This window comes from Penicillium chermesinum (assembly GCF_028974085.1).
Source record: "Penicillium chermesinum strain IBT 19713 chromosome Unknown utg000004l:1.0-3345178.0:1.0-3348027.0, whole genome shotgun sequence".
Taxonomy (NCBI): domain Eukaryota; kingdom Fungi; phylum Ascomycota; class Eurotiomycetes; order Eurotiales; family Aspergillaceae; genus Penicillium; species Penicillium chermesinum.
The window spans coordinates 2,821,922-2,846,928 of record NW_026695314.1 but is presented as its reverse complement, the minus strand read 5'-3'; the positions used below and the strand labels follow the sequence as shown (position 1 = coordinate 2,846,928).

Below are 25,007 nucleotides of genomic sequence, written 5' to 3'. Positions count from 1 at the left end.
GGGTTTGGATGTATGTGGACACGGTGGGCAGCGAAAGCATCGAGGCTGCCATCGTTGGTCGCATAGGCGAGCGGAGAAAAGGAGAAAGAAATGGCCTGACGCGGTTTAAATTGGCCCCCCCGGCGAAATTTAGATCCCTGCCCAGGGCGCGAGAGTGACTACGAAGCGCTTTGGACCAGAGCCGCCGTAGGCCATAACCACAACCCCCCCCACAACACGTGATATCCAATTGTCCTGTACGCCTTCCAACGATCTTCTCGCAACTTTCGAGGTCCCCCCAAGGCCCGCACAATGACCAATTTAGCACCGACATTCAACCAGCTGCTGGTCTCTCGAAATGCTGCGCCGATTCCTACTCAGCCCCGACCGACGAGTGTCGAGACCGCTGATGAGTTCCTGAAGGAGGCGTACCGAATTGTCAGTCTACATGTTCAAGCTGAGGCTTGAAATGGACCTGCCTGATTTGATGCTAACTACCGGTGCTCATTAGAACTCCCACATTCACTCTCTTTTGCAGTACCTCCAGTCCATTCGTCATGCCTACCTCTCCACAACAGCACCCTCACAACGCCGAGGCGGGAGCTCCACCAAGAATAACACACCCTCTTCAGCCCAGTCCCATCTCACAGACGCAGAGCGCGATTCTGTAGACTCTTCAACAGCACTTCTTCTTCGGGATCTCTCAGCCTCGATTTCAAATCTTTCATCTGCCGAGTCCCTCCGTCAAGACACCGAGGCCGCAATCCTTCGCAAACGATATGGCCACAGTATCGCAGGTGCTCTTCTGTTTCGCTGGGCTGGCGGTTCAGGTGCTTTATCTGAAGGCGACACCAATAATACTGGGAAATCGGAAGAGCAAATAAGCGCAGAAGAGACCTCGCGCACAATTCGTACCGTCCGCGAGGCAATACTATGGTTCTTGAGGCGTGGCCTCGAGGGCGCAGCTAGTGCGCAACGATCGATGGTTGAGAAAAGAATTGAGCGTATACGCGAAAAAGAGAAGAGTGTTTTATATAAGGCTGCCGGCACCGCGGGCTCTGCTGCCCAAGGAAGCGGGAGTGTGCCTACAGAGCATCGTGCCCCTAGCGGGCATCCCCAGTGGACATCGCCAGATTTATCAACGCCCGATGCGGCAGTTCTGAGTGAGGCCGACTCGGCGCAAATCGAATCGCAGCTCTCGGCCGAGCAATTGCAGCTATTTGCTGAAGAGAACGATACCATGCTACGCCATTACGAGGATACTTTAGGCAAAGTCCAGTATGTTTCTATTTCCAGTCCTGGATGTGTTCTTACAGGTAGCTGACGTTTCATCTCGCAGAAATGCGGAAAAGTCTTTGTTGGAAATCTCCTCGCTGCAAGAGACTCTGGTCTCTCATCTCTCTACCCAAGAGGAGTATATCTCGCAACTGGTCAGCGATGCTGAAATGACCCAGACGAACGTCAGCCGTGGAAATAAGGAGCTCAAGAGGGCGACAGAGCGACGAAGCACAGCACAAGCAGTGTTTTGGGGTACTGTCGGCCTATGTACGTGGCTGGTGGTCTGGGATTTGATATTTTGACCCTGTAACACACTATATATGTATACACAGCGCAATGCATTATACAGCATGAATCTGGAGTTCATCGTTGGATAAAAGGCCTTTGGAACGTTTCTGCTGCCGCAATTTCGGTAATTTGCAATATTTTTCGTACGTATTCTAGGGCTTCGCGTTTAAAGGGCACTAGCAACGCGTCACGCTCAAGCAAGGGATTGCGGAGACCGTCAATAGTGTACACTAGAACATGGCAAGGCACATGCTTTGGAAGTGAATGGTTTGGCCCTGATTCAAATTGGAAGTGGATGCAACATTTTACTCTTTGAAAGCGGCTGCTTGGCATTGCAAGGGCACGCTGGGCAGTATCAAAATCTGGTAGCTCGAGGCCGGGTTTGGTGTTGGAAATTAAATCATATTATTTAGGACAATTCCGTGGTATAAGTGAGATCGTAGATGTTTGCCAGACAAGCGAGCAGGCCTACTAGTACTCAGTTTCCAGGCACCTTGCTATATTGGACAGGGAGCTCTGAGCCACGGTGCCAGATGCAGTGGCGATCCACTGTTATCGAGTATGGTTGCCTCAACGTAGGGGACATGATGGTCTAAGAGCAGGCCCACTCGGCCAGATATTTTTGCTGTATCAATACCTATAGAACGGATATTAGGATCACTAATTGAGCATAGTTGGCTGGCATTATGTGCAACCTACTCAAGAATATCTATATAAATCTGACTGATTTTACCTACGCTAGCTCCTTCAAGTTCGTTGTCCTCAGGCAACAGTTCTGACTCTTTTTTTTATTTCGATATTGTATCTAACCAAATCTTAGAGGTACTAGCACCACTGTGTCTCATTCAACATTAACGTCGCGGATAGGCACTGGCAACAGAGACAAGCCAGGACACTAGCAACCATCCTTACAGTTTTCCTCCAGACAAGCAATTCGCAGGCACGCACAGGATATGATAGACCGGCGTATGATTCAAGCCGAGTCGTAGACCATCAAAAACTTAACACCAAATGATAATAGTAACAACTCCGTATCCCAAACACAACAGGTCATTGAACATAAAGGAGCCCCGGATCCGACGAACTCCATAGCTCTGCATGGTCCGAACAGCATCCAGTCTTTTAGCCTGACTCCATTTTGAAATGTTCGATAGGACTCTCTGAATTATTCAATTTGTCAAGAGCCGCTATTTGCTCCCGGAGATCGTTGTTCCCTCGCAATAGCTTTTCGATATATTTTGCCGTCTCATCCAAGATATATTTTCTCGTAAAATTTTGCGTTTCAAGACCCGGCACAAGATTTGACAGGTCTTTATACCCTTGACTGACAATCTCTCTCCTTTTCTTTTCCGAGCGGCAATGGCAAAGCGCCTGCCCAGGCTTCTGCACACATTTTCGCTTCTTGTTGGGTGTTGTCACCGCTTTGGTTTCATCATCTTCCGTGGACTGGGATGGTGACGCAGAATGGGAAGGAGAAGTCATAGTCATCTGACTTGTGCCAAAATGCAGAAATGACTGTTCGTTGGCCTGGTTGGATGTCTGGTCCTGTGTCTCAACAGGTCTCCCTTGAATATAGCTTAAATGGTTATACATGTGCTGGTCGATATTCCTTCCACACCACATGAAGGCCATATTGCGCATGAGGTCTCGCAAGAGTCGTTCTTCCGTCCATGTTCCGATAGGGCCGGAGAATCCATGATAGCAGAAACTCGGGTCAGACCCCCACTGTAAGCCGCTCTCTCCTGGCTGGCCTGGCTGAAAAGGGGACTTTCTTTTCTGTCGGTGCGGAGTATAATGGATCTGCTGTTTATGCTCAGTTGCGGAGCCTGATTTGGCTAACATATTTCCTGTATGCGCAGAGTAGCTAGATACAAAAGAGAGGTGCTGAGTGTTTAAGAATGTTACGTTCAGGGTGATCGGCCTGGAGTCATGAAAGGCACCGATCCCCCAGGTTTCGGAGCCATTCCGGAGCCCTATACTAATAACAACGGCACCTGGAGCAAGTGGTATGATGTCAAATAAATGCAGCCTAGATACTTACTAGAAATTGCTCCCAAATCGTAGATCACTGCCATTTTTATCTGGAGTTGCGAGGGTCTAGGTCCCAACGCCCGGGTTGGACCCGAACATGAATCAAAGCCACCGGGTCAATCCCGAATGCTCGTACGGCCCCCAACAGTTCAAAATCTGGTTCCATGGTATTAATATTGTGAAAGGGACAAGGTCGCGTGAGTCTCGAAAGTCCAAAGCTAATTAGTAGACTGCCAAATGACTGAATACTGTGAGTGGCTGATTTGCAGGATGCGCGCATCTTGTTCTCATCACGTGCTCATACTCGGGTTTGTTCCATGATCGACCGAGGTCACTAATTCCTCTTGGATGCCGTGGCTAGTCCTCGTTCACTTCGTGAAACTGTGCACCAGAGAAAGCTGGTTCCTCTACTCAATTCACAATACCTACCTGACATGAAAATTGAGAAAATTTCGCATCTTCTAACAGTGAATGTCTGTCCATCTGATGCCCTCCGGGTCTATTCCGGCGGTGGGCCAGTAATGTTTTTGAAATAGACGACGCCACGGTCGACCCTGATCTGGTAACCGAATACCAGGCGGCATATTAGAGCTTAAGCGGGGAAGGGGGGACAATTTCCCCGCTTATTAGTAGCACGGGCCTCCGTAGGTGTAGTCTCTTAGTGTCCAATTTGCAAGCGAATCCCAATTGAAGCCACACACGTGGTAGCCAAGCAGCGTCAGTCTACAGGTAGGCAAAATCAGCTGATGCTGATATATCTGGCCTCAACATCTATTAATACTAGTTGATCGAACCTGCAGAAGAATAGACTTATACCCCGGTTTATAACATTCTTTGTCCACGATTCCTACTCGTAATGCTGGACCACGTGGTGAAAGAGGGACGTCCCGTTTTCCCTCTAGGAATTCTTGTAATTGGACTAGTAGCTATCTGAATGTCGGCGAGAAATGTAGGGGGCTTTCCCATATGGATGGAGCTCGATTCAAAGTGATCTCGACTGTAAGGAAACAGAAGCCAGACTCCTTGCACGTAGTCCATAACCACGCGGACAGCCAAGCCCCGGATAATATTACTTCCGGGCATCGTGGTACCAGCCACGACTCCTGCTCATCTTGATATCCAAATCCTCACGTCTTGCTGTTTGTTCCAGGGCTCTTAAAGAGAACATGCAGCATGGTTAATCTGAGCTCTCTCTCAAGAATTCGAAAGGCTAATATCCAGGATGTCGCCCAAAAGCCCCAATCGGTCAAAGCGCGATACTCCGCATCGCCGGAAAATCGCTCTTGCTTGCGATTCTTGCCGCGAGAAAAAGGTTCGATGTGACGGAGTGAAACCAATCTGTGGGCCATGTTCCAGGAGGTCTTATAAAATTGACCGATGTGTGTACAAAATCGAAAATGCTCGGTCTGCCAGTAATGATGCATATCTGAAGGTTCTACATGATAGGATCCGCAAGCTCGAAGAGACTTGCAGCCGGAATGGAATAGCATGCCCGCCTACCCACTTATCCGAGATCTCTCATGATGGAGAAGGCTCTGCAAAAGAGACCCCCGGGGGGAAGCAAATACTGAGCCCACCATTAACGAATCAAATACCTCTGTCGCTGCCGAGGGTCTGCTAGGATTGAGCTCTACGACGTTACAGCAGATCGTTTCGGCGCCACCTAACTCCAACAGATCACCATGGCACAGAAATTCTCAGCCATATATTCAGTCACCTTTGCCAAACGCCCGAGATGCTTCTGCAGCGGATCATTCATCGCATGCGCATTTCGGACCCAAGGGCATCCAGTCTTCTCCTCTTGCATCCCATGGTCATGTTACGGCAATGGGCGCAATTTCTGCAGCCGATGATGGGGAGGGCGTCAACTCACCTAGCGAGCAATATTATGGGAACTCATCCGCAGCGTCCTTCATGCGATTAGCGAGGGACTCGATGCCTATTCGATCGTACATGCAAGCATTGAAAAACGCAGATAACTCGAATCCCAGTGCTCCATCGTTTGACTCGGGCCTGTGGCGAGATCTGAACCCGAGTGCTGCAAATTCGGAATTCCAATTCAATGACTTTTCGCTTCCTCCCCGGAACCTAGCAGACCATTTGCTCGAGTGCTTCTGGGAAAGGTTCTACTGTCTATATCCCTTCTTTCATCGTCCAAGCTTTGAACAGGCATATGAAAGCCTCTGGGGAGCAGCAAAATGGCCTAGAACAGAACTACCAGAACTGAATATTGGGCTTGGAGGCTCATATGATTCTGGGCCTCAGTCGATTGTCTTTCATTGTGCTCTGAATGCAATTTTCGCCCTTGGTTGCCACTTCTCAGATATTCCAATACGAGAGCGCGAAGCTCAAGCGTATTCCTTTTCCTTCGGTCTAAGCGCTTTGTCGGCCTTGACCTATTAGATACGTCTACAATCGGGGTAGTGCAAACTCTTTTGATTATTGCGTTGCTGCTTCAAAGTACCCCCTATTCGAACCGTTGTTGGAATGCCATCGGTCTTGCTTGTCGAGTGGCTCAGGGCCTTGGCTTACATGAAGCAACTGCCCAGCGGAATCATAAGCCTCTCGAGCAGGAGATTAGACGTCGGACCTGGTATGGCTGCGTCATGATGGATATGTGAGCATTACCACCGGCCAGAAGTTGTGCCACGACGAATTTGACTAATCGAAAACAGGATTGTGAGCATGACTTATGGCAGACCCAGCATGACATCTCACATATCTCCTGTCCATGCAGTCCCGCTTCCAGCAATGCGTCCTAAATCCCAGTCTGAGGATCCTTGCGCACTTAGCGAGCAGCCATGTGACCATAGCCAAGGCCAGACAATATTCTATGCTTCGACAATTGAACTCTATACTATTCTCGAGTCGATCCTCGCCGATGTCTATAATGCCTGGCGAGGTCGCTCACACCATAACCGCACCCCACCTATCCAAGAAACCTCACCTACCAGTTTAGATGTTGTCATGGAGCTCGACAATAAGCTCGCTAATTTTGAAGCGAATGTCCCATCTGTCCTCAATTGGACTAACTCTGACCCATCCGATGCTGAGTATCAGCTACCAGTATTCCGCCGACAGCGAAACGTGCTCCGTGCCAGATTCATTCACCTTCGACTCCTGTTGTACCGTCCCATGTTTACCCAGCTCTGTTCGGAGGAGCGGACCGGACCTACGAAAGCCCCCAGCACATCTTCACAGCAGACCTCCCGCACCAAGAAGAATTTCATTTACGATTCTATCTTGGTCAACTGTGCAGCGGCATGCGTGAACGCCGCTATCGACCTTGTCTCGCTCATGCACGAGACTTATCTCACATCCCACACCGATGCGTGGTGGTATAATGGATTCTGTAAGTATAACCAGACCGTTACTAGCCGTCCAAGAACTTACGCAATGCAGATACATCCACTGCCGGCTTCGTACTCATCATGTCATATTCCTGCCGCTCTATCCTGAAGCAAATAGACACCCAAGTCATCGCAGAAACATGGCGCAAGTGTGAGGAGGTCCTTACCCACATGGCCGCATTCAGTTTATCTGCTCGCAACTCCCTGCAGTTTCTCCAGGTGACACACCAGCACATTATACAGAACTATACCAGTATGTTTTCCTTGCCCTTTCCCAAGCGTCTAAACTACAGCCGCTAATATCTAGAGCTAGATGTTTGGGATAGCGGAGAGCACCCGCCCGGAACTCCAAGTCAAAGACATCGCATGCAGCCCAGAGACCGGACTGCTGACCCCGCCGAAATCACCGTGAATCTGCCAGAATCCCAAAATATGCAAGACTCCGATGTTGGCGGTCGACCCATGAACCCGTTCATGAGTCTAGATGAAATGGACATGCGGCAAGAGGAATTCGGTTTCTTGGGTAGATTCGACGTGCCCGACCTCGCGAGCTGGTTTCCCGATCTCCCCGACGTATCAGAGTAATTTCCACCTCGTTGCTACATCATAGAGTATCGAACAAGGTCGTGTCCGCGTGGGTCCAGAATGTTCCCGACAGGTTCTCCAGTGTTTCGAAGTCCGGCATCCAAAGCGGATCACTTTCGTCTTGATCGATCCAAGGCGCTAGCTGCAGTGCCATTCTTACAGCATGATCTGCATCGCCAGTTGCATAGGCGGCACTGATATCTTCAGGTGCCAGTCCAGTGGGATTTGGCTGTGAACCTTTATCTCCGCCTGCCATATCAGAGGGTCCACCGGCAGGAATGCCATGCTGGGCCGTCATCAGTTCCGCCATACCGGCATTACGGGCTGTTTCGTTCCCTTGCAGTTTCTCCATGGCGGCGTTTACGAGGAGCTCGAACGCGTCGCGGTACTTTTTTACCCACGCGGCTCGTTCGCCCATGACGAATAAAACGGTAGAACAGGCGCGGATGTCGTTGCTCATGCTCACATTCCAGACCTGCTCGGTATGAGTCCATAATGCGTAAAGCAGAGTAATGCCAGCCATGAAAACCGTCTGCACTGCCAAGAACGAGTGTCCATATTCAAGCGTCTGATGTAGTCTTTTATGAGATTGACAGATTTCACCCGCTGCCCGAACACAGATGTGGTAGTATGGGTCTGAGATGGGGAGAAGAGGCAGGAATGGCTGGATCAAAAGCCGGACGGCCCTGTTATAGTGTAGTATAGGGTAATCCAGATCAGACCCGCTGAATCGCAGCAGCGCGGACTCTTTCCATTGCTCGAGTTCGAGGTATAATGGATCCATCTTGGGGCGCAACGACGACAAAGGACGGTCGGCGCGATAAATCTTATGCTGAATCCTAGAGTCAATCCGACGAAGCTTGAACATATAGATGGCGAATGTGAGTGTTGTGCTCTGGTTTGGGACTGGCGATGTTGTGATCGTGGTCGGATCTTCGACGTCATCATCCACATCGAATGGCAAGTCCAAATCGATATTGCGATCGGAAATGCTGAAAGGGCGTCCGAGGGACACCGATACTCCTCTCTCGAGGTAATAGACCGTCCAGAACAGCCTGCGGCGCATTTGAGCCGAGAAAGGGTCCATGTTAATCTCGTTCGCTTTCCGGTGGAGCCCAAGGTCGATGGCAGTACGCATTGCAAGTCCGATCATATACCACATTCCATGACTTGTAGCGGTGCGCAGATGGTACACAACGAGAAGAATCATCGCTTCTATGTTTTCTAAAGAGCGGGCCTCGCACATCGTGGGGACGTATTGCAGCGCAGTAGCATAATATCGCTAGAACCAAGGTCAGCAACCAGCGAAGGGAAGGGGGGGAGGGAAGGATGGCAAGTAAATAGAATACCTCGGCAGGTGCATAGGCATACGCCTTGCTATCACTCAGTTGAAGCAGTGTAGTTCCAATAGCATAAATCAAGTTGAGCTTGAAGATTGAGAACCGATCGGCCTTGGTGAGTTCCTCGCGTTTTATTTTCGCAAGTTTCCATCTCATGTCGTGGAGTTGCCAGATGACTTTACGGTTGAGAAACGGGTACCGCAAATGCAGTCTTTGCAAATACGTTTGAATGAGCTTTGTACTGAGCTCATCATTCGGAGGGTCAATAGGCCTAGAGCTGTCGCGAACTTCCCTTGTCAGCCCAAGTCCAGGCTGCTGCCCCGGCTGCCCCGGGGCCACCCCTGCTGTGTAACAGGTCGTAGAGTTTCGCGTCGCGTTTGGGCCCATTCGAGAAATGAACTGATTCCACACGCTCCCCTGGACCATTTCGCCCAGGTTAGCCGCCAAGGCCAGACCGGAGCTGGAGCCGACATAAGCTGGAGCCTCGGAGGAACTCAAGGCGAGGAGTCCAACAATCTCGCCGACTGGATTCGTCTCGAGTCCTGATGGCGCGGGCTGTGGGGTTGCCTGCCCATCCTGCTGCGACCAGATCGAGGCCGGAGCATGGGGAACAGAAGCAGATTGGTTGGTGGATGGCTCGGGACGGCTCAGTCGGTCTTCGAGGAAGGCCACTCGTTCTTCCAACGCCCTTGTGTACCTGTTGCTTATATGAGACCCTTCTGCGAATGGCAAATCATCTACAATTGGAGACTTACTCATTCTGCTGGTCTGAGTCTTCTCTCACGCTGGACTTGTCGCATGCCACGCCCGCCTTTTGGCAGTTGGAGCACGTAGGATATTCATTGTCGCACTGATACGGATACGTGGTCAGGTTGTGCCTGAGTATGTGCTTGCCGATGGGCTCACCTTCTGCTTCCTCCTCTTGCAGCGAGTACACGCCGTGCGCCCTCGTTTTCGGGGGTTGTACTCCCGGGATGCCGGGCTGGTCTGCCGCGAGTCCGGGTTGGTCTTACCTGCATACATTATAAATCATGGTAGAACAAAGGGTGATCTAAGGCTTTTCTGGCAAGCTCATGGCCCATGTGCGGGGGCGCATAATTGGATCGAGAAAGATGAAGTGGAAGTAAAACGGCGGAGCTTGGAAATGCCAAGGCTCGGAGATGCGACGCTCCGTAAGTGTTAAAGCCGCTGGGACGCCTTGTGTCTACTTACGCTAGTCTTACAACCCCTCCCACCCCTGCCCCTGCAAAAAATAGAAATCTCGCTATTTTCAGTGTCTTAACTGATAGCTAAATCCTACTTTCTGCAAAATGGCCAAGACAAGAATAACAGTAGATTTTTGTTGGGTTCCCCTCCTCCGTCTAAGGGCTCTCGAGAACAATACCTTGCTTGACTTTCTCCAATTCAAGTCGCTCGCTTGGCCGCTGCGTGATATATCGCATAGGCCGTGCTTACTATGAGACCAAAGCCACTCAAGCCTATTCCAAGGTACCAGGCCCCACGATAACCCTTCATCTCGGAGCCATGGGCTACCATGACTTCCACAACTCCAGCTATTCCCAGCCCCAGGCTTTGCGAATAGTAAACGACGGTCGCAATCAAGCTTGCTGCAATCCCTTGGCGATCTCGTGGAAGCAGACTGCTGAGGAGAAGTGTTCCTGCCGGAAAGCTCATGTCCATTCCCAAGGGGCTGAGCGCCCATACCCAGAAGATATCAAGCCAGTAAGAGTGGTGCACCTCCATAGTAGCCAAGATAATATTACCCACACAGAACCAGAGAAGGGAAAATGCAAGAATCATCGGGGCACTGGCTCCTTTATTGAGAAGGAACGCAGTTAGAAGAGTAGCGGCGAGTCCAGTCAGTGGCACTGGTACCAACTGGGCCGCGGCTGATAGCATGGTATCGCCGCGAACGCGAATGACGAAGTTAATGGAGTAGAAGATCAAGATTCCAAAGGACGACCACCCAAGGGCTTCGATTAACAGAACCCATAACGCATTCCGGTCGATTTCGGTCACGGGGATGATCGGCTGTGAAGCTCGTTTCTCAATGGCGAAAAAGGCAAGAATGAGAATCAGGCCGATAATGAGCGTGGCGATGCATTGTGCATCACCCCAGCCCGTCTCAGGGGCCCTATTCCAGGCAAAATTGAAGAGAAGCAGCCCTTGTATCTCAATCAGCCTGTGAAAACAGGTCGCAGCGAAGCAGGGGGCACTCACCGGCAATGATGACGAAAGTCCCCAAATAATCAAAGCTCTCCTGGCCCGACTCAGCCTTCTCCCCCAAATCTGGAATCGCGATGATCGATAAGATGCTATAAACAGCACAGGCTATGGCAGTGATGTAATACGCCCATGGCCAGCTCTCCAACTGCGCAAGTAATGCCGAGAAGACGGCCCCTAGGGTAAAACCAATCGGTGCACCCGATCCATACAACGAGAAAGCCAAGTTCTTCCTGAAGCCAGGCTTGTAGATTGAACCGAGAAGGGCAAGGGCACTGGGAACTAAGGCCGCTGCTGCAGTGCCCTGGAAAGCTCTGCAGATGTCAAAAAAAGACCTGCGAGTCGCTGTATACCGAGATACCCGCCAGGAGACTCCAAAGAGAGAACCACATCCAAGCTACCACGAACAGGCGCTTGTGACCCACTATATCACCCAGACGGCCAGAGGCGAGCATGAAAGCCCCCGAAGTCATACCGTATGCGGCTGGGTACCATGCAGTATCGACCGACTTCGCTCCGAATGACTCGCCAATCACTCGATTTGGGAGGAAGCTTTGCGCCAGCGAAGCTTGTACCATCCCCTGGCAGAGCATATGGTAAAGAGCATAGCGATCTCCCGGGGAAATGACATTGGGGAAACATGAAATCCGTCCTCCATACTTGTCTTGGAGAACGCCCGAACGCATACAAGGAAGGCACAGAACAATGGAATGGGACATGATTCCCCACGGTCCAAGTTGTTATATGCTACTCGTCAAGGGAGCGTCAAGATCTCAGACGCTTACCAATCTCGGGTACTCAGCGCCAGGTCGATCACCCGCAAACAGCAGATCGCAGCTAAAGAGCTCGGTGTTTGACGGTGTTTGAAGGTGTTTGAAGCCAAGCCGGTTGTCTCTCGAGCCGGCGGAAGATCCCGATTGCAGGGGTATCACCATTGGGTTGGAAATAGATCGTCAATCGATCAAGTCATGATGATACCCAAGGATTATGAAATCCGGCCTTCTACTCGTCTTAGTATCAACTTGCAGTGGAGGATAAAACATGAATTCCACAGCAGCTTCGATATTATCAATATGGAAGGACCTATTTTCAATAATAGCTTTTTTACTCTCTATGCTTTTGAATATTCATTCACTGATGCACAATCAAAACGCCGGTACGCATCCCAGAAAAACGTATGCAAATGCGATCATCCCCATCGTCATCCCCACCGTCATCCCCACCTACGCTTCACTTTTGCTCTCCTCCAGACCAGCAAGTTCCGGCTCCATTCGGGAGGGAGACATGGAAGAATCGACAAGTGTAGAAGAAGAATGACGAGTCTCCTGCTTCATGTCCTTTTCATCCTGCATCGACGGCCGATCAGCCTCCTGCAGAGCAGCCTCCGCATCTCTAGCAGCCTGCTCAGCCTTCCGCTTCTCCTCTTCAATCTCGTCAGCATCCTTAGGGCGCTCCAGCCCACGGTCACGGATGAAGACGCAGGCCAAGAAGCAGATCCCGATCAGCGGGACTTGGAGAATGAACACGGAGTGGGAAGCCTTCGAATAAGAGTCCAGGATTTGCGACCATTGCTCCGGGCTGACGCTGGATTTATCAGGGAGCGAGTACGTAGATTTGGCAAGATAGGACAGCTCGCTGGGTAGATGCGAGCGGAGTGTTGCTTGTAGCAATGCAGCTGCGACGGCAAGACCAACTGCTCCGCCCATACACCGGAAGAAATTTCGGTTCGATATGCAGACTGCGCGTTGGGCTTTGGTGCAGTGGGCCTGCATGGCGACGAGGGTGGGCTGGAAGGTAAAACCGGTGCCCAGGCCGGAGATCGCGACGATAACAGCGATGATCGCAGGGTGAGTGTGAGGGCCGAATAGTAGCATTAGGCCAGCCGCCCTGGAAGACAATTAGTAATGTTTTCTTTCTTATCTCCTTCGTAAAGCCACGTGAAGCTTCCAGTCTGAACCTACAATGTCCAAAGACCAAAGCCAACCCAAATAATCTCGCCATATCGCTTCATTCGCGAGATATACTGCCCAGAGCAGATCGAGGCAATCGATTGGCAGCAAACCATGGGCGCTGTCATGGCGGCGGAAGCAATAGGTGACCAGCCACGACCATTCTGGTAGTAAAGGGGCAGATAATACAAGTACACTTGGTAAACTGCCCCAAGAAAAAAGCTTTGAACAAATAATGCCGAAAGGACAGGGTTTTTGAAGAAGGCCACTGGGTGGGATTAGTACCATCTCAGACAGCGATGAAGAACCTTGACAAGAGACTGCTTACTTGGCAGCATCGGCAACGAAGCCACTTTCCATTCGATAAAGAAAAATGCAATCAACGACACTCCTCCGATCGCAAGCATACTAATAACCATTGGTGACTGCCACTGGAAGTATGCACCGCCGCCAGAGACAGGAATCAACAAAAAGATCACACCCACCGACGAAGCCAGCACGCCCCACCAGTCAATCCGACGCACATTGACGAGGAAGGAACTCTTTTGTTTTGTCTTCGGGATCAGGAAAATCCCCACAACAGCTGAGCAAGCGGCCAGCGGGGAAAGCAGCCAGAAGAAGCCACGCCACGTGGAGCGCATGATAAACGCGGCCGCAATGAAAGGACCAATGACATTCCCAAGGCCCAGAGCCGCACCCAGAATGCCCTGGTACTTCCCGCGCTGCTCTAGCGTAACGATGTCGCTGACGATGATCATGGTGAGAGAAGTCACACCGCCGCCTGCAATCCCAGCCAAACCTCGAAAGATATAGAACATGGCCGGGCTGACCGCAAGACCACAGCACAGATCTGTAATGCAGAGCAGTATTAAAGCCGATACGTAGACGATCTTGCGGCCGAAGATATCTGATAGTCGGCCGTACAGCACGGTGAAAGTCGTATTGGCGATAAGAGACGAGGTCCCAGCCCAGGATATCGTGTTTTCGGCGTCTAACTTGCGGGCCACGGTAGGTAGCGTGACGCTGATACCGTTCTGATCGATCATGACGATCAACAGCGAGATAGCCAGACTTGTGAAGACCACCATAAGCTGGGCAAATGGAAGGATGTTAGTCTGGTCATGGAGCGCCTTTTCGGCCGCTCTTTGGCGGTCTCCGGCCATGATTATCTGAAGCGATGTATGACACCGTGATAAGGCACACGATCTAGTGTTTTCGTCACGGGTAGAGCAAATTTACCCCCGCATTTGATGTGGCTGAAAGCTCAGGAAAAACGATTGAAAGTTGCCCAAATTGGACTTCGAGAGACTGGAAATGACTGGAAATTTCCCCCCTCTGGAAGAGATGCAGTTAGCGCTATCCGGCATGTCGGCAAGAAACCGTTTCCTTCGATTGGAAGCCAGCACCGCACTGGTCTGTAACTGCAGTCGGATTGACCCCGATGGGGCCAGAAATGGCCTTTCATCTCAACCTGTTTCCTCACCGGTGGACTGCAGCCGTTCTTTGTCGCGGGCAATTCCGCGTCTGGAGTGGGTGGATCCTCGGTGTCGGACATCCGACCCCGAGTTCGGATAGCCCCGATATTAGTCAGGGGGCACTCGCCACTGCGAATCAACTTATTACGATCATTATCATTTCAGTTTTCCATGGCATGGCGCGGAGATTCACGTCATGTGCCATATCCGAGTGTGACGAACGATCAGAGGGACGGTGGGCCTTTGGCTTGTGGAGAACAACGACAGTGAAGATCCCTCCCCATGCTTGGTGGAGAGTGTTTTGGAATATAATTCGAATATTATTCGTGTATGGTATCTGCGCGTCGATCTGCAAGCCAACATCCCTCAAATTACAGAGTGATTCGTCTAGCCGGTGACCTTTCGTGTTCAGAAATATGCGACGTCTATTAGTGTCTAAATAACTGCGTCCAAATAACCATAAACCGAGGCTGAGGGCAATTGAATCAAACCCGAGCAGAGCAAACTATATGCGAGCCCGAGGACTCAAAACGATAAAGCCGATATTGTCACAGCACAAATAACGCAATAAATTACATGCCAGGGGCGAACGTAGCAAGTCCCTTCGCGATCCTGCCGATTTGGCTTGCATAGTACAACTATACCGAGATTAGTAACCTGCACGACACTGATATTTTACGACCAAAAAAAAAAGAAAGAAAGAAAGAAAGAAAGAAAGAAAGAAAAAGAAAAAGAAAAAAAAACTCACCGTCTCAGCACCAGCACCGACAATCTTGAGCGGAATCCAGCGCAGAATCCATGGAGTCGGAGCCTTCTTCAATGGCAGCACAGCCTTCTCCTCCGGAACACTCTCATCCAGCAACAAAGCCGCGAAGTGAGGATCAACGGCCGCAGGCCGGCCAATACCCACAAGATCGCAGGCATTATCACGGACAGCAGACTCGGCACCGGTACGGCTCCGGAACCCACCTGTGAGCATCAGCACGAGTTCAGGGTATCTGCTGCGCACCGTCTTGGCGAATTCTAAGAAGAATGCCTCCCGGGCAGCGGTACGCTCGGACTTTGGCTCGCTAATTCCCATCATTTTCGGATCTTCGTATGAGCCGCCGCTGATTTCGAGGAAGTCGATTCCTGCCTCGGCAAGGAGTTTGATCTGGGTCATTGTCTCTTCGAAAGTCGCCGAGCTGTGGTCCGCAGAGTTAAGCTTGATGCCGATAGCAAACTTCGGCGGGACGACCTTTCGGATTTCAGCGATGATGTCGAGAACGAACTTTGCGCGTTTCTCCGGGGTACCGCCGTACTCGTCTGTGCGGATGTTTGTCTGGAGTGTCAATTAGTACCCCATTGCTTATCGGGATCAACTGCAAAGCGGATTACCTTCGGGTTCAGGAATTGATCTACAAAGAAGAACCAATTGATCAGCACAAACCCTCTCACTACCAATCGCAGAGAGAAGGACAAGCCAGGATAAAGGAAGGGACTCACCAATCAAATACCCATGCGCACCATGCAACTCGATCCCCGAAAACCCTGCATCAGCCATCAACCGCGCCGTATCAACGAACTGCCGCACAACCCTCTCGATATCCGCCTTGGTCATCTCCCGCGGCTTATTCCACAGCAGTGTCGCAAGCAAACGCTCGAACAGACCATCGCCCAACTTCACCGGAACCGCACTCGGCGCAACCGACTGTCCGAAGAGACCGCGCGTGCCTGCGCCCCGGAAAGATTGGCGGCCGGGATGGCAGACCTGCACAAGCGTCGGGACGCCGTGTTCCTGGCAGGCATCCGCATACTGCTTCCACTGCGCGACGAGGGCAGGGTCGCCGTTGTATTCTGTGTGTAGGGCTGGATCGTCGGGGCTGCCGAGGTGGTTTACGTCGACATGGACGTTGCCTTTGAGATCTGAGTATTAGTATTGTACGGCCAAACAAACCACACGAATTTGGCTCTTGATGTGGTAATAGGGGAATGAAATTACCGGTCAGAATGCTACCCCAGCCGCCCTTCGCCCAAGGGACATAGGCGCTTGTTAGGGTTTCGTTTGCGCTATGCGACTTGCCGCCCAGGGCCTCGGCCATTGCGGCCTTGGAGAGCCGGTTGCGGAAGACGAGACCGCATGGCAGTGTGACGGGGTCTGCCAATGGGGAGGGCATTTGGTTTGGGTGTTTTGAAGTATTACTGATCGGAGTATAGATAGGGCTTGACGTGGCTGCAGGGGTGTGCGGGAACAAAGTACGCATAGAATATCGTCCTCTCGGCTCGGGGAAGCCGGCCTATTTCTAGACCAATGAGTGGGGATTTTAATTCTTATCGATAGGTCTAAAGTAAGGTTAGAGTATAAAAGCTCCGCCAATTCAAAGACCCGGGACCTCGGCTCGTGAAGGCATAGCGTGGCCCAGCGGAGGAACTCATCTCGCCGCGATTCTTCAGTGGCAAAGCAGCTTGCGAAGTGGGTCGACAGGGGTGGATTAGTCTCCGACCACTTTTTTCGCCGTTCCCTCCACCGTCTTCCATATTCAGCCAAAGGGTAAACCATATCGTGTATGAGCAGGGATTAGAAGTAATATATTACGGTTTCTCACGGGCAGAAAAATCGCAAAATAAGGCGGGGCAGGTAGGGATCGGAGACTAATCGACCGCCACTATTGATTAGTTATTCGAGGCTTTTTCTTATCAATCCTTAGAAATCGACGTTCCCGATGCGACTCTCCAATGACAGAGGCGGCATTCTCATGGCCAACGAGGCAGCAATTGTGGGGCCAACTAAACGTGAAGCGATGGAAGTCGCGGAGTTTCGGTTGCCCCCGACCCCACCGAGATCGCACTCGTAGCTGGCTTTGGGTTAGTATGACAGGTAGTGCAGATTGCTGGCTGTGGACTTCTCGGAACTCAATATGTTGCTTCGACTGCTTCCAAGGACGTCAAATGGAGAATTTTGTTCATTTGGAGTCTACCGTGGTAGATCTCACGCTATCGCGAACGTATATGCACAAGATGCCAAGATGCCCAAACATCAGACAAAAGGGTATTTCAATCAGAAATCAGAACATATAAAAGGGAAAAAGACAAAAGGAAAATCCCTATCCATCCTTGAGAAACCATAGGAAAAGCCGCGCTCGAAACCAGGAAATGAGAAAGTAAGGGAGGTAGACGAATGCAAAGCCAGTTCACGCAAGCCTACAAGACGTGATTAGAAATTTCAAGATGCAAGTGCGCAGGTTGGCGTGTACAGGAGAAGGCGGTGCTGAAGATGATCTTACAGCTTCGCATCCTTTCCATTATCATCCTCCGGAGGCGTAATAGCACCGATCCCGTAAGGAGACATGCTGCCCAGACTGGAGAGCAGATGGCCGACTTCGCGCTCCAGAGCACGCACCTCGGTATGAGGGTCGTACATACGAGACTTGATCCAGCTGTCCAGATCAGCGTCGCTCATGTTGCGGAGACCAGTCTCGCGGTCCACCTCGTCGGCCTGAGCAGCGCGGATGACGTTGCGGGTGACGACAACGCTGACCTCGCGAATCCGGGTGATGTCGGGGTAGAGCAGGCCCCGCTCGAGCTCCTCGCCGGTGAGGGCCTTGGAAAGGGCCTCGCCCGAGGCGTAGATCATGCTGTCGGTGATGCGGACAGCCTTGGACAGGATGCTGCCCAGACCGATACCAGGGAACACATACATGTTGTTACCCTGGCCGGGATAGTAGGTCTTGGTCTCACCCTTGGAGTTGGTGAAGGTGTGGTTGGGGAAAGGAGACCCGGAGGCGAAGAGGCAGCGACCATCGGTATTCACAACGGCAGTCTCGAAATCGCACTCGGACTTGGACGAGGGGTTGGACAGAGGGAAGATGATGGGGGCAGTGTTCCAGTCAGCCATCTTGCGAAGGATCTCGGGGGTGAAGACACCGCCCATGGTAGAGAGGCCCATCAGGATGGTCGGCTTGACATAGTCGACCACCTCCTCGAGGGTCTTCCACTGCTGGCCCTCGTTGTCCTGGCGGGCGAAGTAGACCTTGTGGTCCGCGAGCTTATCGCCACGGTCAGCAGTGACAAGACCCTTGGTGTCGACCAGGTAGAAGCAAGCGCGGGCCTCATCCTCAGTCATGCCCTCACGAACGAAGAAGTCGACAATCTGCTTGGCAACACCGACACCAGCACTGCCGGCGCCGAAGAAGACAGCACGGTGTTCCTTGCAGGGAAGACCGGACCGCTTGACGGCATTGATGACGCCACCAAGGATGACAGCACCAGTACCCTGGATGTCATCGTTGAAGCTGGTGTAGACGTTGCGGTAACGCTCCAGTGCGGGAAAAGGATTCTTGAAGTCCTCGAATTGAATCACAATACTATAAAGTTTAACCGACGGGTTAGCATTGGCACGCCATCGGGGCCGCGTGGGGAAACCCGGAGGATCGCCCCGGGATAACACGAGAAACTTACCCGGGCCAGCGCTCGGTGAGAGCAGCCATCATCTCATCCAAGAACTCCCGCTCTTCTTCGGGGCTAACCTTGTCGCGGCGGCTGCCCATGTACAACGGGTCTTCCCGGGAGTCTTGTTGCTGGTACCCAGATCGAGGGTCAAAGGCAGGGTGGTCTCGGGACGGATCCCCGCACATGCAGTGTACAGAGCCAGCTTCCCGATGGGAATGCCCATTCCGTTGATTCCCAGATCTCCCAATCCGAGGATACGGGAGCCATCAGTAATGCATGTGATTTCCACATTAGGTTGAGGCCAATTGGCGATCACTGCAGCAAGATTGCCACGATCTTCCCAGCTAAGGTACATACCTAAAAAGTGTTAGCGTCGCCGGTTCTATTTCGTTTACTGGCCTAATTTTTTTTTTTTCTTGCTGTTTGGTTGAACTCACCCTCTGGCTGCTGGTAGATCTCGGACCAACGCTGGCAGGCCTCCCCCACGGTAGGAGTGTAGATGAGAGGGGTCATTTCCTATAAATTGAGATGGAATTAGTCTTTATTTATCCCCCCCCCTTTTTCAGCGGTCGTTTTTGGCACGGGGCGAGTGCTCTTTGACATACCCTCAAGTGATCGGTGACCAGACGGTAGAAAAGGTGCACATTGTTCTTGCGCAGTGTGCTTAGATATTGGAACTTGTCAATTGGTGTGTTCTTGAGGCCCAATTGTGTCAGACAGCGAGCCTTCTGGGTCTCGTAGCTCTCGGCGCGAGGAGGAGTGAGGCCGTAGGTCTTGAGGTATTTGCGAATGTAGGCAGGGTTGGCGGTATCGTAGTTCGCATCTCTGCCATCGATCGGAGGTTAGAATATGAAAATCTATTGATGCACAAAGTGATACCAGTGAGGACGTCGAACGTACGAGGGAGTGGTTGAGTGGTTCATGAATGGGGTGGCGTGCACCGGGCGACTCTGTTGAGCAGTAAAGCGAGCCATTTTGTCCAGCGAAGGTCGCGATGACTTCGAAGTAGAGGAGTTGAGATGATTTGAAGAGGAATGGGGCGCCCGGGTGGTGGTTTTAAGTGTCCGCGTCAGGAGACTAACCTGCTCCTGGGACGTTCGAGCGCGCATCATCCACGACATTCCGAGACCAGGCAAAAGGGAATTAGCCGGAAGAAAGCTCATGGGCCATACGATCCAGAGTAATAGCAATTACATTTTGGAGGGATCGGGAAGAGTCGGGGATTTACAAGGGATGGGACACGACGATGTGGATAATTCGGTGATGGCAGCGAACCGCCGGGCTCGCAAGGACGGTGGAATCTGGATCCCCCACAACCTTCTCTGTGCTTTTTCGGGAAGCAGATCCAGCAAGGAGGAGCTGTCGCCGGGCTGGGTGGAGACGGCGGGCGCCGAGGGATCAATTGCGGAGGTTCGTTCAACAGGGGAGCAGCATGGTGGATGCGGTGGATTCGAGCATGCCTGGCCTGTACGGAGTAGATTCTATCCTTGTGCCGGGCAACATGACTCTATACCACTGCCTACCGCGTACACCCCAGCGCTTTGGACACGAGATCGTCATTCTGTACCCAACGACCCCTTCTGCATTTTGAGGGATTTTCTTCTCTCGAAATGCATGCGAATACGCAGTGCATTCCGCAAGAAAGACAGCTACGGTGTAGCTCTCGAACTGAGCCACCCAGCCACAGGGCTGGAAATTTTTTTTTTTTTCGCGTGGTCAGACACAAAGCACTGTGAGTGGTCACCCATGCCGGAGAGGCCCTGCCTATCGAGCGGTATGACTCCACTCGAAGGAGGTTCCAGAGCCGCAGATAGAGCCGAAGTGGACCCTCTCGGCGCCTCAGCAGAGACGCTGACGACAGCCCAAAAGCGCACTAAAACCGCACTAGAAGTGTAGGACACCGAGCTCGCTGCCCAATTCCTGGACGGTCATTGGGTCTATTGGAATATGGATGGTATTGGGGGTAAGGGGTGGGATCCCACAACTTCCATTTGTTCTGGAAGGCGGAGGATCCGCTCTGCAAGTCTAGACTACGCAGTAAACACTTTGTTACAAATGTGTATACCTGCCTGACTCATAAGCTGAGCTTCCCCTCACAAGAGTCGAGGCCTCTTCCCCTCATGGCCCCCGCACAGAGTAATCCGACAACAAGGCGGAGCTCACCAAATGTGGTGGGAAAGCGGAAGACGGAGGCTTCCGCAATGAAGGCCCAGAAGGGGGTTTGTCGGAGGGACACGATGGGGGGGGGGGCAAAAGGGAGCACCCGGTTTCACGTTGGACAATTTCGCGCACTGCGTTCTGAATGGTTTTCACCGCCGACCTGGACGGGTCCTGTTGATTACGCAGTATAATCTGACCTCTTCAGCCCCTCCCATTTTCGGAGAATGCGGAATTCCAACGAATTATAGCGGATTGGTCTTCGGACCGTTGCAGGTTTGAAGTGTCCCAACGGTTTCTTTCCCGGCCAATGCTTAGTCGGTCTGGGCGGGGACCTGTGGTCTGCGTTCCGGGCTGCCCTTCTTCCTAGAGATACAGTGTACGGATAAGGGTCGTGTGATTGGGCGCACAAAGGAGAAAGGACCCCCTTCCGCCCATACAGTTCGGTTGGCCCACCATTCGGCCGATTCCTAGTCTAGACTCGATTCGCCCTATTCAACTTGCTACGGCTGCATACCAGCTTCAATGAGTTGTTAAACACGTTAAACACGCGACCGTCCCAGCAACCTCCCAAGCCCAAAAAGTACTACCTTCGATAAATCAGATCGGGTCATAGGCATGCCTACAACAGGTTCCTTCACAGCTAGTAACCGGGAAATCCTGGTTTTGCTTATAAGTAGAATAATAAGAATTGCATTATACTGGGAATCATCTAATCGCGATGAAGAACAAGGGTGGGTTTCCCCATAGTCAGGTACAGCGGACCCTGGATCGGGCCCTCCCAAACCCGCAACGAGCGACTTCCCCAGATTGCGCTGATCGGCGGGATCTCTACTCCGTACACGGTGACAGGTCGCAGTTCTGACGGTGATACTTCGTTCTATAGTCAATTGTTTTCTGGGGGTTAGATTTGTCTCCGGAAGGTTAGTAGTAGCACAATGCCTCATTTCCATCCCCACGTAAGTCGCATGTCACACTCCAGGGCTGGGCAGGTGTCGTCATCACAAACTAAAAACAGGTTGAGCTCCCGCCACACCAGCACGCTGCACCTCCTTCCTCCTCCAAGTTCACCGACATCGACCATCACCATCCGTGTCTGTCTCGGGCCCAAGGGGTATCTTCATCATGCCTAGTGAAACCGAGCCCCTCCTCCCGCGGTATGAGGATGACACCTCCCGCCAGCGCCGCCTGCACCAGAAGCTGCATACCTATCAGATGGTCCGCGCCCTCTCAGAAGGATACATGCCGTCCACTGAACAGACTATCGCGAACCTGCGCACCCTCCTCGCCTCCGACGTGCTCAATCTACGCAATCAGGATATCGGTTCCGTCGGCCGCCAGCTAGTCCGCGATGCCCGCCTCTGGATTGAGACCTTCATCCACTTCCTCCGAACGAAGAACGAGGAGGACAAACTCCAGGAGTTCCTGTGGCACCTATCTCGATCCAAAGTGTTGCTCGACACCTCGCGCCTATCCCAGCAGGCATCCCACGTGAAGGCCCGTGCCGATACCAAAGCCGGTGGGTCTCTCTGCTCCATGCATGGATTCCGTTATATACAACCGATGCTTGGCACCATGTCTATCCTATGTTCATATGCTAATGTAGGGGGATTCTAGCTTATGACAGCTTTCGCACGGTGGGCAGCTTGCTCTTGACGAATGCTGATTTTCGCCTCTTTGTCGACGATGTCGCCACAGTTGGACGGCAGATTTTCGCGGATACGGCTTCTTCTCTCTCTGAGGCGTCGAAGCAGGTCGCAAAGGAGGTCAAACCTTCGGAGTATGAGAAGGAAGCACTGACGGGCCCTGGCGCAGACGAAGGCCACGAGTTGACGAGGGACGAGGTTCGGGAGGAAGTTGCGCACGTCGCGGATGCAGCCGGTCAAGGCATCAAGCAGACTGGCGAGGCGGCGTTGGATAGTGCTCGAGAACACCTGTCTGGACAAGAACGTGAAACGCTCCTGTATCGTCTTAAGAAGGTGGTGTTGAAACTCCGAGAGAGAACAGACTATTCAGACTCGGTTTCGACTCTTGTCGAGCTGGTGAAACGCTATGCCCTTCTCTACTCTACCGCTGCTGAAGATGCAGCTGAAGCTGCGAATGAAGATCTCGACGTCAATGCCGATCTGAAACTTGCAGTGGAACAGTTTTGGGAGTTATTACGTTTATTTGGGAGTGCAGAGGAATGGGATCGGCTCAAGGAGAGCTTCCACATTGTGATTCAACATGCAAACAAGGATCCAGAGTTCGAAAAGCTCATGGGAGAGGTAGGAGCTTCGCTTCAGGACATGCTCACCAAACCCGAGTTCTTCGATAATGCCTCGGAAAAAATCAACGATCTCCAGCGCCAGTCTGAGAAAGTCGGGTCAGAGACTCAGTTACGCCGGGATGTGGATAATTTCCTGGCTCAAGCTAAAAAGACCCTGCGGACTGTGCCGGAAGATAACACCGTGACCCAGCTGATCAGCGCGACTCAAAAAATCTACCATGACGCATACAAGGCATACCACGACCACAAAAATGATCTTCCAACGGATCTAGCCAATGTCTTCTTCCCTGTCTTCCTGCGCATGATTCAATATATCCCCATTCCCCGGCTCGAAATCTCTGCCCCAGACATGGATTTGCTGCTGGAGAACCTTGTCCTGGAGCCGGGCCGTACAGTCAACTACTCTCTTTCCTTCCTTATCGCATGCATTTATCTACAAAGAATGACGTTGATATCGTGAAGAAACATGCAAAACGCACAGATACAACGATTCGGACGCTCTTCCAAGTCTCTGCCACGGCTTGAACATCAGCGCCCAAGAATTCGGGTACTGGCTCAAGACGCACGCTTTGTTTTTCCGACTTCAAGATGAAGGTGTTGCTAGCTTTTTCCTCGATCAACGCGGAATCGACATCTCCCTTGACGTCGAAGTAGGTCGGGGCCGGCTTGACCAAATATTTACGTTGCGCGGAGTCCGCGTACGAATCCACAAGCTCGACTACAAAGTTCACAAGAGCAAATGGCGGTTCCTACTCTGGCTCACGAAACCCTTCCTCAAGCATCTGGTCCGCCGAAGCTTGGAAAAGAAAATCGCCGAGGAGGTCGTTGCTGCTGCCTTTGCCCTGAACCGAGAATTGGTATTTGCTCGGGAACGACTTCGTGCTGCTCGCATTGCCAACCCGCAAGATCTGGCGACATTCATTCGTGCTGTTCTTGCCCGCTTGAAACCTGCCGACACGGATGTCGAAACGCGGCTTGCATTTGAGCCACCCGATAGCGGTCCTTTCAAGGGCGTCTATGCTCCAGGGAGCATCGTGAAAACGTGGCATGAAGAAGCCACCCGTGCCCAAGAAGCCATCGAAGAGGGAGATGAGACTCGGGGTATCGGGCACACATGGCGAAATGACATATTTGACGTGGCGGGAACTCGTTGAAAGGGATTTTTTTTTTTTCCGTTTGATTTTAATGATTTACGATGAGGCGCAGCGATGGATGCTAGGACGCTAAAGGATTCGGGAATAGTGAAAACACGACGCTGGCACTTACTGTAATATGCCCAAAAACATTCTAGCTGTATTCTTAGTTTACCAATCCCAATTCCAATTTTCCAGTTGCTTTCCTCCACTCTTACTTCGTACTAGTATCGAACTCATATAGCACACGTGACCCGGCGCAATATTGTTCCCGCATCGCGATAAGGATTACTTGGCCCGTTCGACGCGGCGGTCGACACGGTACACCTCCAGGAAGAGAGCACTCGCTTTGGACCTCATTGCTTGTGGGCAAGCTTCCCCGCGAAACTTCCATTCACCCTCCATGACTATCTCTTGATTTGACCCTTCTTTCTTTCATCCAAAACTTGCACGCAGCTCAAGCTTGCGCGGAACACCGCCGAAGGCTAGTGCGGGAGGCACCGAGCACTCGTTGCAGCGCAA

At 51.8% G+C, this 25,007-nt stretch overlaps 10 protein-coding genes across 10 annotated transcripts; 4 read left to right on the top strand and 6 right to left on the bottom strand.

Annotated features, from left to right (window-relative positions):
* Positions 1-291: 291 nt before the first annotated feature.
* On the top strand, positions 292-1,559 carry N7468_005973 (uncharacterized protein; the record flags this gene model as incomplete). The annotated part of the gene is made up of 3 exons (XM_058475269.1): positions 292-417; positions 491-1,257; positions 1,319-1,559. The coding sequence occupies 3 exons, from the start codon at positions 292-294 to the stop codon at positions 1,557-1,559; spliced, it is 1,134 nt and encodes a 377-aa protein (XP_058331009.1).
* Positions 1,560-2,667: 1,108 nt separating this feature from the next.
* On the bottom strand, positions 2,668-3,620 carry N7468_005972 (basic helix-loop-helix domain-containing protein; the record flags this gene model as incomplete). The annotated part of the gene is made up of 2 exons (XM_058475268.1): positions 2,668-3,539; positions 3,587-3,620. 2 exons carry the CDS (start codon positions 3,618-3,620, stop codon positions 2,668-2,670), a joined length of 906 nt encoding a protein of 301 aa, XP_058331008.1.
* Positions 3,621-5,403: 1,783 nt separating this feature from the next.
* Positions 5,404-7,511, top strand: N7468_005971 (fungal specific transcription factor domain-containing protein; the record flags this gene model as incomplete). Its single annotated transcript, XM_058475267.1, has 5 exons — positions 5,404-5,947; positions 6,001-6,193; positions 6,252-6,928; positions 6,979-7,179; positions 7,234-7,511. The coding sequence occupies 5 exons, from the start codon at positions 5,404-5,406 to the stop codon at positions 7,509-7,511; spliced, it is 1,893 nt and encodes a 630-aa protein (XP_058331007.1).
* Positions 7,512-7,530: 19 nt separating this feature from the next.
* On the bottom strand, positions 7,531-9,884 carry N7468_005970 (putative C6 transcription factor; the record flags this gene model as incomplete). Its single annotated transcript, XM_058475266.1, has 3 exons — positions 7,531-8,748; positions 8,861-9,539; positions 9,865-9,884. The coding sequence occupies 3 exons, from the start codon at positions 9,882-9,884 to the stop codon at positions 7,531-7,533; spliced, it is 1,917 nt and encodes a 638-aa protein (XP_058331006.1).
* Positions 9,885-10,255: 371 nt separating this feature from the next.
* Positions 10,256-12,009, bottom strand: N7468_005969 (uncharacterized protein; the record flags this gene model as incomplete). Its single annotated transcript, XM_058475265.1, has 3 exons — positions 10,256-11,108; positions 11,465-11,733; positions 11,860-12,009. The coding sequence occupies 3 exons, from the start codon at positions 12,007-12,009 to the stop codon at positions 10,256-10,258; spliced, it is 1,272 nt and encodes a 423-aa protein (XP_058331005.1).
* Positions 12,010-12,297: 288 nt separating this feature from the next.
* N7468_005968 (putative MFS transporter) lies at positions 12,298-14,186 on the bottom strand (the record flags this gene model as incomplete). The annotated part of the gene is made up of 3 exons (XM_058475264.1): positions 12,298-12,961; positions 13,036-13,291; positions 13,352-14,186. 3 exons carry the CDS (start codon positions 14,184-14,186, stop codon positions 12,298-12,300), a joined length of 1,755 nt encoding a protein of 584 aa, XP_058331004.1.
* Positions 14,187-15,070: 884 nt separating this feature from the next.
* Positions 15,071-16,654, bottom strand: N7468_005967 (NADH:flavin oxidoreductase/NADH oxidase family protein; the record flags this gene model as incomplete). The annotated part of the gene is made up of 5 exons (XM_058475263.1): positions 15,071-15,136; positions 15,247-15,819; positions 15,876-15,934; positions 15,984-16,394; positions 16,480-16,654. The coding sequence occupies 5 exons, from the start codon at positions 16,652-16,654 to the stop codon at positions 15,071-15,073; spliced, it is 1,284 nt and encodes a 427-aa protein (XP_058331003.1).
* A 1,103-nt stretch (positions 16,655-17,757) lies between these two features.
* N7468_005966 (NADP-dependent malic enzyme) lies at positions 17,758-20,047 on the bottom strand (the record flags this gene model as incomplete). Its single annotated transcript, XM_058475262.1, has 6 exons — positions 17,758-18,841; positions 18,936-19,047; positions 19,110-19,283; positions 19,364-19,442; positions 19,532-19,751; positions 19,827-20,047. The coding sequence occupies 6 exons, from the start codon at positions 20,045-20,047 to the stop codon at positions 17,758-17,760; spliced, it is 1,890 nt and encodes a 629-aa protein (XP_058331002.1).
* Positions 20,048-20,159: 112 nt separating this feature from the next.
* N7468_005965 (uncharacterized protein) lies at positions 20,160-20,517 on the top strand (the record flags this gene model as incomplete). The annotated part of the gene is given in 2 exon segments (XM_058475261.1): positions 20,160-20,336; positions 20,350-20,517. 2 exon segments carry the CDS (start codon positions 20,160-20,162, stop codon positions 20,515-20,517), a joined length of 345 nt encoding a protein of 114 aa, XP_058331001.1.
* Positions 20,518-22,208: 1,691 nt separating this feature from the next.
* N7468_005964 (uncharacterized protein) lies at positions 22,209-24,506 on the top strand (the record flags this gene model as incomplete). Its single annotated transcript, XM_058475260.1, has 3 exons — positions 22,209-22,602; positions 22,701-23,741; positions 23,815-24,506. 3 exons carry the CDS (start codon positions 22,209-22,211, stop codon positions 24,504-24,506), a joined length of 2,127 nt encoding a protein of 708 aa, XP_058331000.1.
* Positions 24,507-25,007: the final 501 nt, after the last annotated feature.